The following is a 13709-nucleotide window of genomic DNA, read 5'->3' as shown; positions in this document are numbered from 1 at the left end:
CAGGTGGAGGCTGGTATTAGTAGCTAGGTCTACAATATGGGCTTCATATCCCATACTCAGAAATGCAGACTACATAAAACATTGGACTTTCGTCTATTCTTATCCCAGTTCCAGGATGTTTCCAGATATTCTTGTTAAATCTCATTTTAGCAACTCAGCTTTACTTTGGAGATGAATATTCCCATTCTACAAAGTGAGAAAAATCAAGGAGGAAACATTTCCATATGACTTTCCATTGAAGTTCTGATTAAGGTTACAGCCACTGTGCTAGGCCACTTAGAAGAAGTACATATTTACAGACAATTAAGTCAAGCTAGCTTTATTCTCACCTGTTCTCAACCACTTGGCATTCAAAGAAGCAGCCCCATTTCCCACAGCTGGTCATTTAAGTGTCTCTGATTCAATTATACCAAGGAAAAATGTCACAATAGCTCTCTCTAGGATGGCTTGGGAAAAAACCAACAGCCTTACAATAAGAATGACAGACTAGGATGCATTATTTAGATGGGCCCTTAATAAAGATATTTAGTCTAGATGTGTGTGTGGTGTGTGTGTGTGTGTGTGTGTGTGTGTGTACGTGCACGCGCTATTTTGGGAGAAACAAGAAATGTTTACAAGCCTCAGTTATTTGTTTTCATTAAAAAAATTATGTTGAGTCATATGGGGAGAATATGGGTAGTCTTTTCTACTTTATCAAATAGAACAATGTCTAGAAAGAAATAGACACTGCTGTTTCATGTCAAAAATGTTACTGCAAGTCCAAGACAACTTTCTGATTTTATATCCAGAATTAGGGGACTTTAATACCCAATTTTAACAAACTACATACTTCCCACAGGTTGTGTGTTGCATGCTATATTCTTCATTCAGCAAATGATGACACATTGTTTGGCAGCTAAGGTATGGAGTCCATAGGATGCCATGATTAAACCAAAAAACAACTTATTCTTCTATAAAACCAGACTCCCAGGTCAAGCTAAGGTCATTCTACCTTAGCCCAGAAGTGATTAGTGGTAAAGACAAAAGAAGGGTCCCCCATTGTGATAAAGGTCAACTTGTTCTTTCTCATCCTCTGTCTCCAACTGGGGTCTATGGTTTGGTCAAGGAGGTCCCCAGGTCCTCTGAAATTGGAGAGTAATAATATGTGAAAGTGTTTTTTTCCCCTGAGAAATTGCTCCATACCTTTTTTTGTATTCTCAGTGAAGTTTGTGACAGCAACTCTCCCACTCCCACTACTCTCCCTAAACCCCCACTTCAAAAAGAAAAAAGCCCAGATCAAAGTGACTTGGTTTGTTTGGCAGAATTGTTTTGCCATCTGACCAGGTATGTGGGAACTTTTGAAACATGGCTATTATTGAATCAAGCTGGAGAGGGACTGCAGAAGCTGCTGAGGAGAAGGCAAGACCAGTCTTGTTGTATCAACCTGCACCCTGGCCTATCGCCATCCTTAGAAAACTCAGTGAAAATGTTCATCTCAAGAAGACTTAAGGGGAAATAGATCAATTGGATTTCATTTAATTTAAAAGAAACGTGTTGTGTTTTAAAGGATCCCATCGAGAAGATGAAAAAGAAAACCCACAGGATGGGAGAAAATAGTTGCAAATCATATGTATGATAATGGTCTAGTATCCAGAACATATAAAGAACTCTTACAACTCAACAATAAAAAGACAAATAACCCAATTTTTCAAATTGGCAAAAGATTTTGAATAGGCATTTCTTTAAAGAAAATATGCAATGGTCAATAAATACATACAAAGATGCTAAACATCACTATGAATAAAAAACTACAAGAGGTACTTCATACACATATAGCTAGGATAGCTACAATAAAAAAAGACAGATAATGAATATTGGCTAAAATGCAGAGAAATCAGGTTTCTCATATAGTGCTGGTGGAAATGTAAAACGGTGCAGCCATTTTGAAAAACAGTTGGAAGTTCCTCAAAAAGCTAAACACAGAGTTACCATGTGACCCCACAACTCTGCTCCTAGGTATGTACCCAAGAGAGTTGAAAACACAGGTCCACATGAAAACTTGTACATGAATGTTCATAGCAGCATTAATCATAATAGAAACAACTCAAATGTCTATCAACTGACGAACGGATAAACAAAGTGTGGTATATCCATACAATGGAGTATATGACTCAGCCTTAACAAGGAGCGATCAATACAGGCTACAGCATGGATGAATCTTGAAAACATTATGCTGAATGAAAGAAGCCAGACACAAAAGGCCACATATTGTATGATTTTGTTTATAAGAAATGTTCAGAACAGGTAAATCCTTAGAGACAGAAAGTATTTTGGTGATTACCTAGGGCTGTGGAGAAGCGGAGGTGAGTGAGAATTAATGGGTACTCAGTTTTTCAGGTGATAAAAATGTCCTAAAATTGACTGTGGTGATGACTGTATAACTTTGTGAATAAACTAAAACTACTAAATGGCACATGTTGAACGGATGAATTTCATGGGTATGTGAATTATATCTCAAGTTTAAAAATAGTAGCTCCAAGGGGAGAAAAATTAAGGAGGAACAGGATTCTGGAAAATATGAACTCAAACGGATCTCAATGAACTTTTGAGATCACCAAAAACAGGGCCTTTAAAGTGGGCTCTATGAAGCCTAAGAGATTGTTTAAATATTCCAGAGCAGCTCAGGTGGGTGGTGGGCAGTGAAGAGGTACAGAGCAGAGGGCAACCTGGCAGCTTGGACTCTAGGCCCCCTCCTCCCCTCTCCATCCAGAGCAGCTGTACTTGTGTGTTACATGCTGGCCTTCTTGGTTTGGTTTGAAAAACAGATTGTGCCACTAAAAACAGCCTGAATAAAACTAGAATAGTGCTATGATTTTACAGATGAGGAAACTGAGGCCCAAAGAGGTTGAGTAATTTGTCAAACTCCAGCTTTCAGCTCAGCCAGGGGAAGAATCTAGGTTTCTGAACACCGAACCCAGGTCTTCCCCAAGGGGGCCATCTTTCCTACCTGAGTTCTTCCCCTGACGTCAGGTTTACATACTGAGTATCCAGATCAGTGGTTCTCATAGTGTGGTCTCTGGAGCAGCCAGCAGCATCAGCATCGCCAGGGAACTTGTCGGAAATGTCAATCCTTAGACCACACCCCAGACCTATCTGAAACTCTTGGGTGAGACTCACTGATCTGGGTGTTCAGATGCTCTCTGGATGAGTTTAATGTACACTGAAATATGAGAACCACTGCCCCAGATCATTCACACGAGCACATGATGCTGGGACAGAGAACCAAGTGCACCCTGAATTTGACTCCAGTGCCTAGAACATAACCCCCAGGGAAAGGTCCTCGACAAGAAAATCAGTCGGGAACAGAGTTAACCAGGGTGCGGGTGGGGGCTGAGGAAACTGACTTGTAGGGGAAACAAGGTTGAAGATGATCTTGCCAGGAAGAGAATACCACCAACCCACATTTAAAAATGGAAGGTGCCGAAAGAGAAAATAAATAACGAATAAGGAGCAAATATAATTTAGTAAAAATTCTGAACATGTAAGGCTGGTATCGAAAGATCTGATTTAGGAGCAATTTATGCCAATTGGCAACAACATAGAGTTGCCAGAAATGCTTCTGAATTAATTCTAAATTGGTATATGAATATCTAGCTGGCTTAAGGCCATCAGAGAAAAATGATCATGATAGTCTTTAATCAAGCCCAAGTTGCTGTTTCCTTCTCCTTTACATTTTAAATACTGCTTTGGAATTGCAAACTTAGCAAAGGACTAAACTTTTGGTCAGGAAAGATTCACGATCAATTCAGTCTAAGGAAAATTGAAAGTCTGCAAATTTTTTTTTTTTTTTGGAAATTCAAAACCTGCTGGCTGGGGATTGGGTAGCAGGGTGATCTAACATTATACATCCTGGAAGTTGTTTGATGCAAGAAAAGGCTCTCTTGCTGTCCAGATGTTCAAAGTGCTAAAATGCACTTCAAATGTGAAAATGACTTTCATTCTGGCAAACACAGATCTGTTGGAGACACCAGCCTAATAAATAAGGTCGTCAAACTTCATTTAGCTTAGAGGGAACTTTATGGCCACCCCAACTCCAGCCAAGAATCACTTCCAAGTGACTGACATTCTCATCAGCACATGCCTTAGAAATCTACTTGACAAACAGATACTGAACACTCATCCATGGCTTAATCCACAAATGTTAGAGTGTATTTCTGAAACTAGCAGACTAGGGTAGATGGAAGGAATTTGTGAAGTTTTCTTCTACATGATCAATGAAGAGGGAAAAAAAAATCTGTATTTTTTTTTTTTTTTTTTTTTTTTTACCTCTTGGCCCATTTCCATGCTGCAAAGTTTTGTTGATTGAGCTTTGGCATCAACCATAACATTAAACATGGTGCATATTGACTGTGGGACTCGAAAATCTGTTGATCGACTGGTTTTTTGCAGCTTAACTTCAAATGCAATCCTGGTTCTATTAAAACAAAGTAGGAAAAGACCAATTCAGCGTTCAGATGGCAGCAGGTGGAGGAGATATTTTCTGAGAGGTCAGTGAAAAAGAAAATTGAAGGCTGTAATCAGTTTCAGTCAACAATGACTTCACATGTGTTCCCTTTTAAATGACTTTCCCAACTAAGGAAGGCCTATTCATGGAGACAGCCATGCACACCCTTCTTTTCTCGGCAGTACACGGAACACCTGTAGCTTGGCGTATTTCTGTCTATAGTTTACATGCTATGGAGAACCTTAATTGCAGGAGAATGAATGAATTCACAAAAACTCGATTATAGCAGTATAGCATATGTAAGTTCTCTCACGTTGGCAACTGCCTACCTTGAATTACTTCATTAATAAAACAAAACAAACAAAAAACCGAAGCAGTTTTTAATTTTCAAAACCTCGTGGTGGAGAAAAAAATCTTAAATGACGTTTATTGCTGTGGGTTTTTATTTTCCCGTTTCTGGTTTTGAAAGAGACAAAAATTTAAAATCCAGCCAGTTTATTACATTGCTTTAAAGACTAAAAAATTTTTCTTCCTTGTTAAAGGACATGAAAAGGAAATACACCAAGCTGTTAAAGACGGCTACCTTTGAGGAGGGGTGTGAAATTAGGAGACGTGGTATTGGGGAACTTCCATCATATTTTGTTTTCAATGTCAATGCATTATTTTGCAATAAAATACATTATTTTATGATTTAAAATTATGCTTAATACACATATACAAATTCAAGAATTGTGTGATGATGGAATCTGAATGTAACATAATTCTGACATTGGTCAAATTATGATCTCAGCTATGTGCTAACAACTCATAGAAAAAGCCTAGCCCTACATGGCCAGCTGGTAATACAGGTGTGAGATCTTATCCTTGACATCAGCATTGTAAAAGGGGCCTAGTTATATTTTGAAAGGTTTCAGGGAAGTGAGTGATATCATCAAATGTCTTTAAAGAAAAGCACCTGGTTAGTAAATGGCTTTATTAAAGCCCCATTTGTCTGATGCATCTTTTTAGCATTGTTCGCTGTCAAGTTCTGGAGATCATACAGCCACCAGGAAAGCATTGCTTTAAGGGGAATTTGTAGCAGTTTTCTAACAGTGCATAGGAGGACCACACAGCTAGTTAGCTCAGGAAAGTATGCCAGCTTGCTAACACACCCTGAGTGCATGCAGGGAAGCCAAGTATAATTTCTAAGGTTGGGAGCCCAGTTCTTAAGAAAAAAAAAAACCTAAAAAACCCAAACCCTTAAAACACCCCTATATATTATATGATCATGTTAAAGATAAATGTATCTTGGCTTCTGAAGACTCAGTGCACTGAAGTAGCTTTCTAATCATGATGATCATTTTAAGCTACGCTGAAAATACATCATTTGCCGGTTTTGTGAAAAGGAGGCCTGATGAGGACTGAGTTGGACAGGTCCCTGTGCTGATCTTCTGAGGCTTGTGTGCCAGTTCCGGCCCAATTTGAGAAATGGAAATGCTAAATTGCTCCCTTCCAATGAAGTAATCGTCTTCAGTTTTCACAGGAGAACTGTTCATAGCCCTTGGAGTGCAGGGCTGTGAAAAGAGGAAGCTGAATGCAAAATTAATATGACTGAGAGGGCTCTATAGGACCAAAAAGCCAGAAAAAGAGAAGTCATTTAACTCAACTGACTGCTTGAGGGCAAAAGACAGCATGCCTTGTTTTGTGTTCAGCACAAGTAACCTGATATAGACCAGACTGGAGACTGCAAATGTCTGTCAAATTGATGAATTAAATTTCTGGAGCACTGAAACATGAGGAGTGCCTTATTGACTTTTTGGCATTGCATATTCATACCTACAAAATAATGTCCTTACTATGTTGGCCTAGAACAAGGGTTATAGAATCTGTTCTACTGAGGAAAACAATGGTTCTAGGCTCTTCTAATGTACATTCTATGTATTAAAACATCCAAGAATCCTCCATGCTCTGTCCTCTGAATCTGTAGGTCTGGGGATATTTCCACCCATTTTTGCTCTTGTCTGCTTTTGAGCTGATTTAAAAGGGACATTAGGAAATTTAAGTGTCCAGGCCAGCCATCCATGTGCAGTGGAGCAACTTCTGTCAGTAAAAGGTTGCTTAACAGCTACTGTGTGCCAAGCATGGTGCTGAGACCGGTGGAGGTGAGGAATGCCAAATGAACAAGATCCACTCGCTGGCTCTGTGCAGCTCACCCTCTTTAGGTGTCTGAACCATGAAGATATGATTACAGCATGGTAAGGGATAAGAGTCCCTATCCACCTGTGATATCCTCACATCTTTCCATTTTCTGTGAGCATCTTCCCATTTCTTGCTCCCTACCCAGGAGACTGGCTTCTCAGTGAAGGACACACATCTTTTTCTGTACAATTAAGTGCACAGTTTAGAAACTGATAAACCTCTACTGTAAAGCATTTCACCCCTAGGGCAGATCACTCAAAAAGTTTTTTATGGAATGGTTTGGCCATCGGAAAAACATTGCTTTTCCTAAAATTGATACAGACTATCTAGGAAATCATGGAATTCAAGACCCTAAGGAAATATTTTGACCTTGAGTTTGAGAAGTAAGCCTGCCTTCAGTTCTAAGAGTGAGAATAAAAGAACAATTCTAAAAAATCTGGATCACTACAACTTTAAGCTTCTGGAAGTGGCCTCAAACACCTGCCCAGATTCTCCATTAGTGCATAGTTCCTTTCTCAATTCCTGCTGAGACGCTGTTCACCTACCTGGGATTGTATTGTTCTTTTGCTTTTTTGGTTTCCAGTTCTGATGATATTACTTCACCTTTCCTCTTCCAAGATAGGAAATAATAAATTCAAAGAACTTCCAGGCAAACCCAGCCCCCAACACCCACAACTGATCCATCAACGAAGCTACACAACATCTGGAGATTTGGAGTAGCCTGTGCTGCTTGCGATCTATTTTTTTTTGAATGAGGAAAAATAATGGAACAGTTATGAACTAGAAAAGGAACTTGGATGTGTATCTGGGGGTAGACAGGGTGATGATGATGATGTCACATCAGTGGAATTTTATTTCTATATTTAATATAGAGACACTCCATGAGGAAAGGGATGCAGTCTCTCATTATTCATTGTATGCCAAGAACTTAGTCCTGTGCCTGGCATATGGGAGGAGCTCAAATGATGTTTGCTGAATGGACGAATACTGTCCTCATTTTTTTTCCTCACCTTCTCAGAACAGTCTGCCTGGGAACTTCAAGTGCAGCATTCCTACCCTAGTCCTAAAAGCCACAGTGACAAAACAGGGAATCTGTGTGCAGGCAAAATGTCATGTTCAACGTCTCATGACTCCCTGTTGAAATCCAGCTAGATTTTCAACAAGACAGCTACAAGGTGGCCCACATATATGCTCATCTTTTATATATAGAGTGAATGACAATGCTGAGGACCTATCCACATGGTTAGAAAACCATTAGATTTCTGCTACCTATCCTGGCTATGCCAGTTCCATGGCATATTCTTCTTTCTTTCCCTTCTAATTGTCCACTCAGGCACACATTCATACATTTAACAAATACTCACTAGGTAAGTATTTTGTGCCAGACACTGCTAGATATCAGGGATACAAACAAGAATGGACAGAATCTCTTCCTCTTAAAGCCAACAACAATGAAAAAATCGGCAGCCAGATTATTTTTGGGTTTGGGACAGACGGAGGGCAGGTGAATGGAAGTTAGACGTTGACAGCCACTACTCCAGCTGACTTTGACAAGCAATCACCTTCTCCAATTAGTTTCAAATTACAGCCAATCCAAAGAGCAGCCATCTACCCTTCCCTGAGTCTGTGTATGGTGGGGAAGGCGTGCAGAACCTGTCCAGTCACCTATGCTTACCTTTTGACACAAGATTCGATCATGTCACTTGCCATCAACTTCAGCCGTTGTTCCAGGTGCTTTCCAAACTCTTCTTCAGGCCAGTGCAAGTCCCGAATGAAGGTCTGAAGGGCGTCAAGTTTCCAAAACAGATCTTCTGAGGTGCCTGACCCATTACTGGCAGGATAAAAATTAGAAAATGAGAGTCACCCAATGGCCTCAGGCTCTACAAAAACGAACACAGAGACAACTGGGGGCTAGAAGGCAAACAGCAGCTTCAACATACAAAACAACGTGTGTTGGCGGTGAAGGCGGGGGCGAGTCTCCACCGGCAGATTTTGAGTTTTACCATACATGACTTAGTGCGCTTTGCTCAGCCAATTACCCCAGACCAGTGAGAAGTCTGGGGAAGGTGTTGCCCCGTAACAACCAGGAGAATGGTGTATGGTAAAAATCAGCCTTCTTTTAATAACCACATTAACACATGTGATGATTCAGATGAAGGCCACGAACCAGGGGGAGAAATAAGTCTCAACAGATAATAACTACATGGCAACATGCAGTTATTAAAATTCAGGGTTTCATGCATTTCCCCAGCTCCCCTCCAGAGTGGAGGCCTCTTGGAAATTGCACAAGACTTTTCGTTTTCAAAGGACAGTGCTAACAAAGTGGTGAGCGAGGACCTGCTTTCTCTCTTGAAGAGCTGGAAAGAAATTAGGGTGACTCAGATCAAGAGGGGTACACCTGGATACCTTGATTCCAAAATTCTAGATTAGTTTGGTTACTGTTCCAATTTTCATAGACCAGCCCATTGCATAGGCAGGGTCCTCACCAGGATGAGGTGAGTTGGGGCAGGGGAAGTTAGTGGACAAGTGATATTGTCAATGCTTTAGGGCTCAAAACCTGAGCTCTTTTACCATTGCACCATCTTACCCAGTCCTGTGTGCAGTTGGGGATATTGGTCTTGATGCCTTTCTGTACGATGACGTCTAAGAAACTTTTACCTTGGGCATCTACAAAAAGCCTGTGTATGAGAAATGCTCCATCTCTCACCCTCCTGCCCTTCTCTGGCTGGCTGTCTCTTTTGTAACAATCCCATTTGGAGCTCTGAGGGGTGTCCTTCCCCCCACCCACTTCCTCGCATACCACTAATGCTAACACAGTAATTTATAAAATGTCCAACACACCATGCATTACCACTTGTTCTGACATCGTCTATAGAAACAGATGAGAGTGGGTGTTTCTATTGTGACAGATGCCAGCTGCATTGAATTAATGCTTCAGAGAGAAATATAGCTAGTGCATAAATGCATACACAGCTACTGCAGGGCGGGGAGGGGGCACACGCCCAAACATGCTGAGAGGGAGCCTATGGCCTGGACCAACAGGGTAGTTTTCAAGGACAGACCAGTCTGAGGTCAGTACGTAGATGTATCTGACACGAAGGAGCAGGTAACATATCAACACGCCCTTAAAATGAAAGGTGGCAAAGGAAGAAACTGGAATTATGAAAAGATATAGAATCAGGCATTTCCTGGTGGGTGATTGAGAATCCACGCCTTCTTTTCAGATACTGCCGTAAGCATTGTTCAAAAGTGGGGGAATGTGTTGTTTCTCTGTGAAAGTTCAGCCTTCCCCCTACCCCAACCTATGTTTGGGAAAAAGAAACCCCAACTTTGTCTAGTCTAAGCCCCGTTTTGGAACTGCATGGTTGTATGTTTTAAATCATTAAGTACATATGAATGCAATAATTGGTATTTATTACAACAACATTTTGACACCCATCTGGTTTCAGAGTTTCAAAAAATTCTTGTAGGGTTTTTTTTTTTCTTTGAAGAGCTTATTATTAAGTTTTGACATGAGGAAAAGAATATTTTCTTTTTATTTTTAAGATAAACTGTTAATGTTAAGGCAATAGCACCAAGATTATTTTGATTGCTGAGCAGTTACCAAAATGTGTTCCCACTCATGCCTTAATTAATTGAACGGAGACCATTATCTGCTTTATTACAATGTCTTGATTCATATCTTTTCAAAAACAATGTCACAGAGCATGCACAGAGGAAGATAAGAGAAGCTTTCTGATATTTTTAAATTTTTCACAGATACTACCTAATCTAATTTTTTCATGTAGTCATCTTAGCATGAATATGATTTGTGTTCTTTTATGGATTTTTTTTTCAGATATAAATTTTTGGAGGTTTTAATTTGCCTTTAAAAGAGAATCAGACACATTGACCATAGATTTCATTGTGAACTTGTGAGCAATTGTAGGTTGTAAAAACATTAGGCAGTTTTGGAGGAGCCAGATAGAGCAGTCATTTTAATGGTCTGTCCTCCACCTGGATTACTGCAAAAATAAAAATGCTGAGGGCCGTCTTGATGAATGTGATTCTGAGATTTCAAAACATCACTGCCAGTTTCAGACCATTTTTTATTCCTTTGATAATAACACTTCCCTTTGAAAATGTGCCAATTTATTCTTTCAAGAAAAAGCTTATCTGGCCTATAATTAGCTGTGGTCTAAGAAAAGGATCAAAGAAGGGTACAGAATCGCTAACCCTTGTTTCACTTATTAAATCATGCAACGTGGTTCTAATTTCCCTGAGGTAGAATTTAGGGGTGCTCGATCTTCTTGCTAACCAAAAAAGCACAGAAGAGTCATTTCCGAAGCTAGAAGAAATGGCTTCTCAACCCTCACTCGCCCAAACTGCTGGCTTTCAAGAAGTTGCCCATGCAACTCTGACATTCATGTGGATGAGTATATCAGATGATATGGCTACCAAAAATTTAATTATTTGTTGTTTGAATCTTGTGTTTAGAGAATTATTGAACTTCTCATTACCTAGATCTCAAAGCACCATATTGTATTGTGACCTTGGAAAGTACATAATATATTTTTTACATAACATTTACATGACTAAGGCTTGATCCATTCAGAAATTTTCATTTAGCCCTGAACATACTGTTACTATATCCTGCCATTTGCTGACACCAGAAATATGCTTTATGGTTTAAACATTCTCTAGGAATTTTTTATTTTTATTTTAAAAAAAAAACACCCCAGATTCTAGGTAGGTGTGCTTCCTTCTTAGATTTGGATCAGGCCACAGATGACTGGCCAGCCCATCAAAGAGGTTTCCTCCACTATTTTTGGATGTCTAGCTCCTAAAGTCATGTCACCTGCCAAAAAGGGTAGAATCCTTTTGCAGAAGAATTCAGGAAGTGAAACATAGTCCTCCAGCATTCAGTGGGCGTAAGACAAATTGTTAGTGCTGTATATATAGCAAACATCTTACAAACATGATGTATGCCAGAAATAAACAATATTGTCTCTATATGATCAGCAAAATATGTCTAATTATCCATCTCCATCTCTGTTATATAGGATGTATAGAAATAAACAATACATATCCATGCCAAGATCACTTAAATTTAAATGAGATCTAATGTGAACTGAATACACACTCCGCATCATATATAGCAGCCATCCATGACGGTGCCGAAAAAGTAGGCATTTGTGGGATGCCTAGAGGGATGTTAACTGGTAGATTTGGTACTTTGGGAAGGTTCACATTGGGTAGGTTCACATTGGGTAGGTTACTGGTTAAACTCCTGTGGAAGAAACAGACAGAAAGAAAAAATACCATCACAGTGACAATGCAGATGTGGCAGAAGCACACGACAATTGTAAATAAATTGACCAAGTCCAGAGCAAGACAACAGCAAAAACTCAAGCGACACACTTCAGAAAGCAGCTTACAGATGGGAAGCTGTGGTGTGACTCTGTATCCAGAGAAATGACAAAAGTTAATGGAAAAAAAAATTAACCACACAGTGACTTAAAAGTGCGGACAGTTGCGGAGCACCCATACACAATGATCACATGCCTTTGGGAGGGGCCTTTGGTTTCCATATCCATTGCCATAAGAGTCTAGAACTTTTCTCATGCTAAGAACTTGAAGTTCCTGGAATTCTTGGTGTGGCTGGGGCTGGGGTTGCTGTGAAGTCACTGGGATTGATAGAAATGGTGGAGCGCTTCAATTTTCTTATTTTTAAAACAAATTATTGTTGATGGAGGCATATTTCTCAATCAGACATTAGATATCAAATAGAGTAGGAAGTTCACCCACATAGAGACACATATAATGGTGATGTACAGAAACCAAACTCCTTCCAACTGCTACTTCTAAAGACAGGTATATGGGCAATGAGGTGTCAGTTGATGGTGAAATTACAAAATTGTATCAAGAAGAAGGATCAGATTTGAATAATTTTATAGAACATTTAAAGAAAATAGAAACTGTCTCTCCCAAACTAAGTTCAATAAAAATGCAGGAATGTTTATACACAGAAACAGAAACCAAGGAAATGAAAACAATCCCCAATTCAGCTCTTGTATTAGACTCTTTGACCAAAAGTGGATGTAAACTGTGGCTTTATATCATAACAGTTACCCTTGGAAGTGGGACAGGGACTGGGAGAAGGCATGACAGGGACTTCTGGAGAGGTTCTGCTTTTTGATCTGTGTGATAGCTTACACGGGTGTGTGTTCAATTTGTGAAAATTAATCAAGTTGTGTATTTTTCTGTAAAAAGTTAAAATAAGTTAAAAGTGACTAAAAAGTTAAAAATATTACCTCGTATCAGCCTTTTGTTTTTGGACAAAGATGGATCAACTGATGTGATGGAAGAGAGATGGACGGTTTTGTAAGTAGAGGGAGAAAATAAAACAAAACAAAACCCCCAATTTGAATCAACTGTATTTCTTTGGAAGGACTGTGTCATACACGGCTCCACAGGCTGGCACCGTGTGTCTCAGTAGTGGCATTTTAAGGGTGTTCCATCCAGCCAAAGTCACTGGCACGGTAGAGCCCAGCCTAACTCTGCATCTGAGAGGAGCCTTCCTGTTTAAGTGAAGTTGACAGCACTTTGGCAAAGGACTTGAGGTTCTCTTTTTGGATCTTGCAGGAGAAGAGCAAGTTTTGCCAAAGCAGCTCTGCCCTGGGCAAGCTGTGTTTGACTAACAGGACTCCTGCAAGAGCTGGAGCTGCCTCTGGGCTTGCTTGGGTGGGGAAGTGGGGGAGTAGGGGAGTAGGGGAGTGTGGGAGTTGAGGAATGGGGAAGTTGGGGGGTGGGGGAGTGGGGGTGGGTACATGCCTTCTGCTAAGTCAGAAATTCTGGACCTTGAAGATCACCTGAACGCCTGTCTCCCTCTAGAAACAAATTGTTCTTTCACAATGGCAATATAGCTCTGGCTCATAGACTGAAAAACCTAGAATGTGAAATTGTCTACCTGGAATTCTCTTCCGTAATCAAAACAGGTGTCTCATAGATTCGTCCTTTACACCTCACGCTTTGGGAAAGCCAATTATACATCTCTACTTGAAACTAA

At 40.0% G+C, this 13709-nt stretch overlaps 1 protein-coding gene across 1 annotated transcript in view; it reads right to left on the bottom strand.

The window, feature by feature from the left end:
- Positions 1-13709, bottom strand: part of CADPS (Ca++-dependent secretion activator) — a 507398-nt gene that overhangs the window by 74011 nt on the left and 419678 nt on the right. Inside the window, exons 23-25 of the mRNA XM_011998424.1 lie at positions 11784-11930; positions 8337-8492; positions 4306-4453 (exon numbers count right to left, since the gene is read on the bottom strand). Of these exons, the coding sequence (XP_011853814.1) occupies positions 4306-4453; positions 8337-8492; positions 11784-11930 (451 nt within the window). The remainder of the gene's footprint in view (positions 1-4305; positions 4454-8336; positions 8493-11783; positions 11931-13709) is intronic.

Source organism: Mandrillus leucophaeus, unplaced genomic scaffold (genome assembly GCF_000951045.1).
Source record: "Mandrillus leucophaeus isolate KB7577 unplaced genomic scaffold, Mleu.le_1.0 Scaffold57, whole genome shotgun sequence".
NCBI classification, from domain to species: Eukaryota; Metazoa; Chordata; class Mammalia; order Primates; family Cercopithecidae; genus Mandrillus; species Mandrillus leucophaeus.
This window is presented reverse-complemented; position numbering and strand designations above follow the sequence as displayed.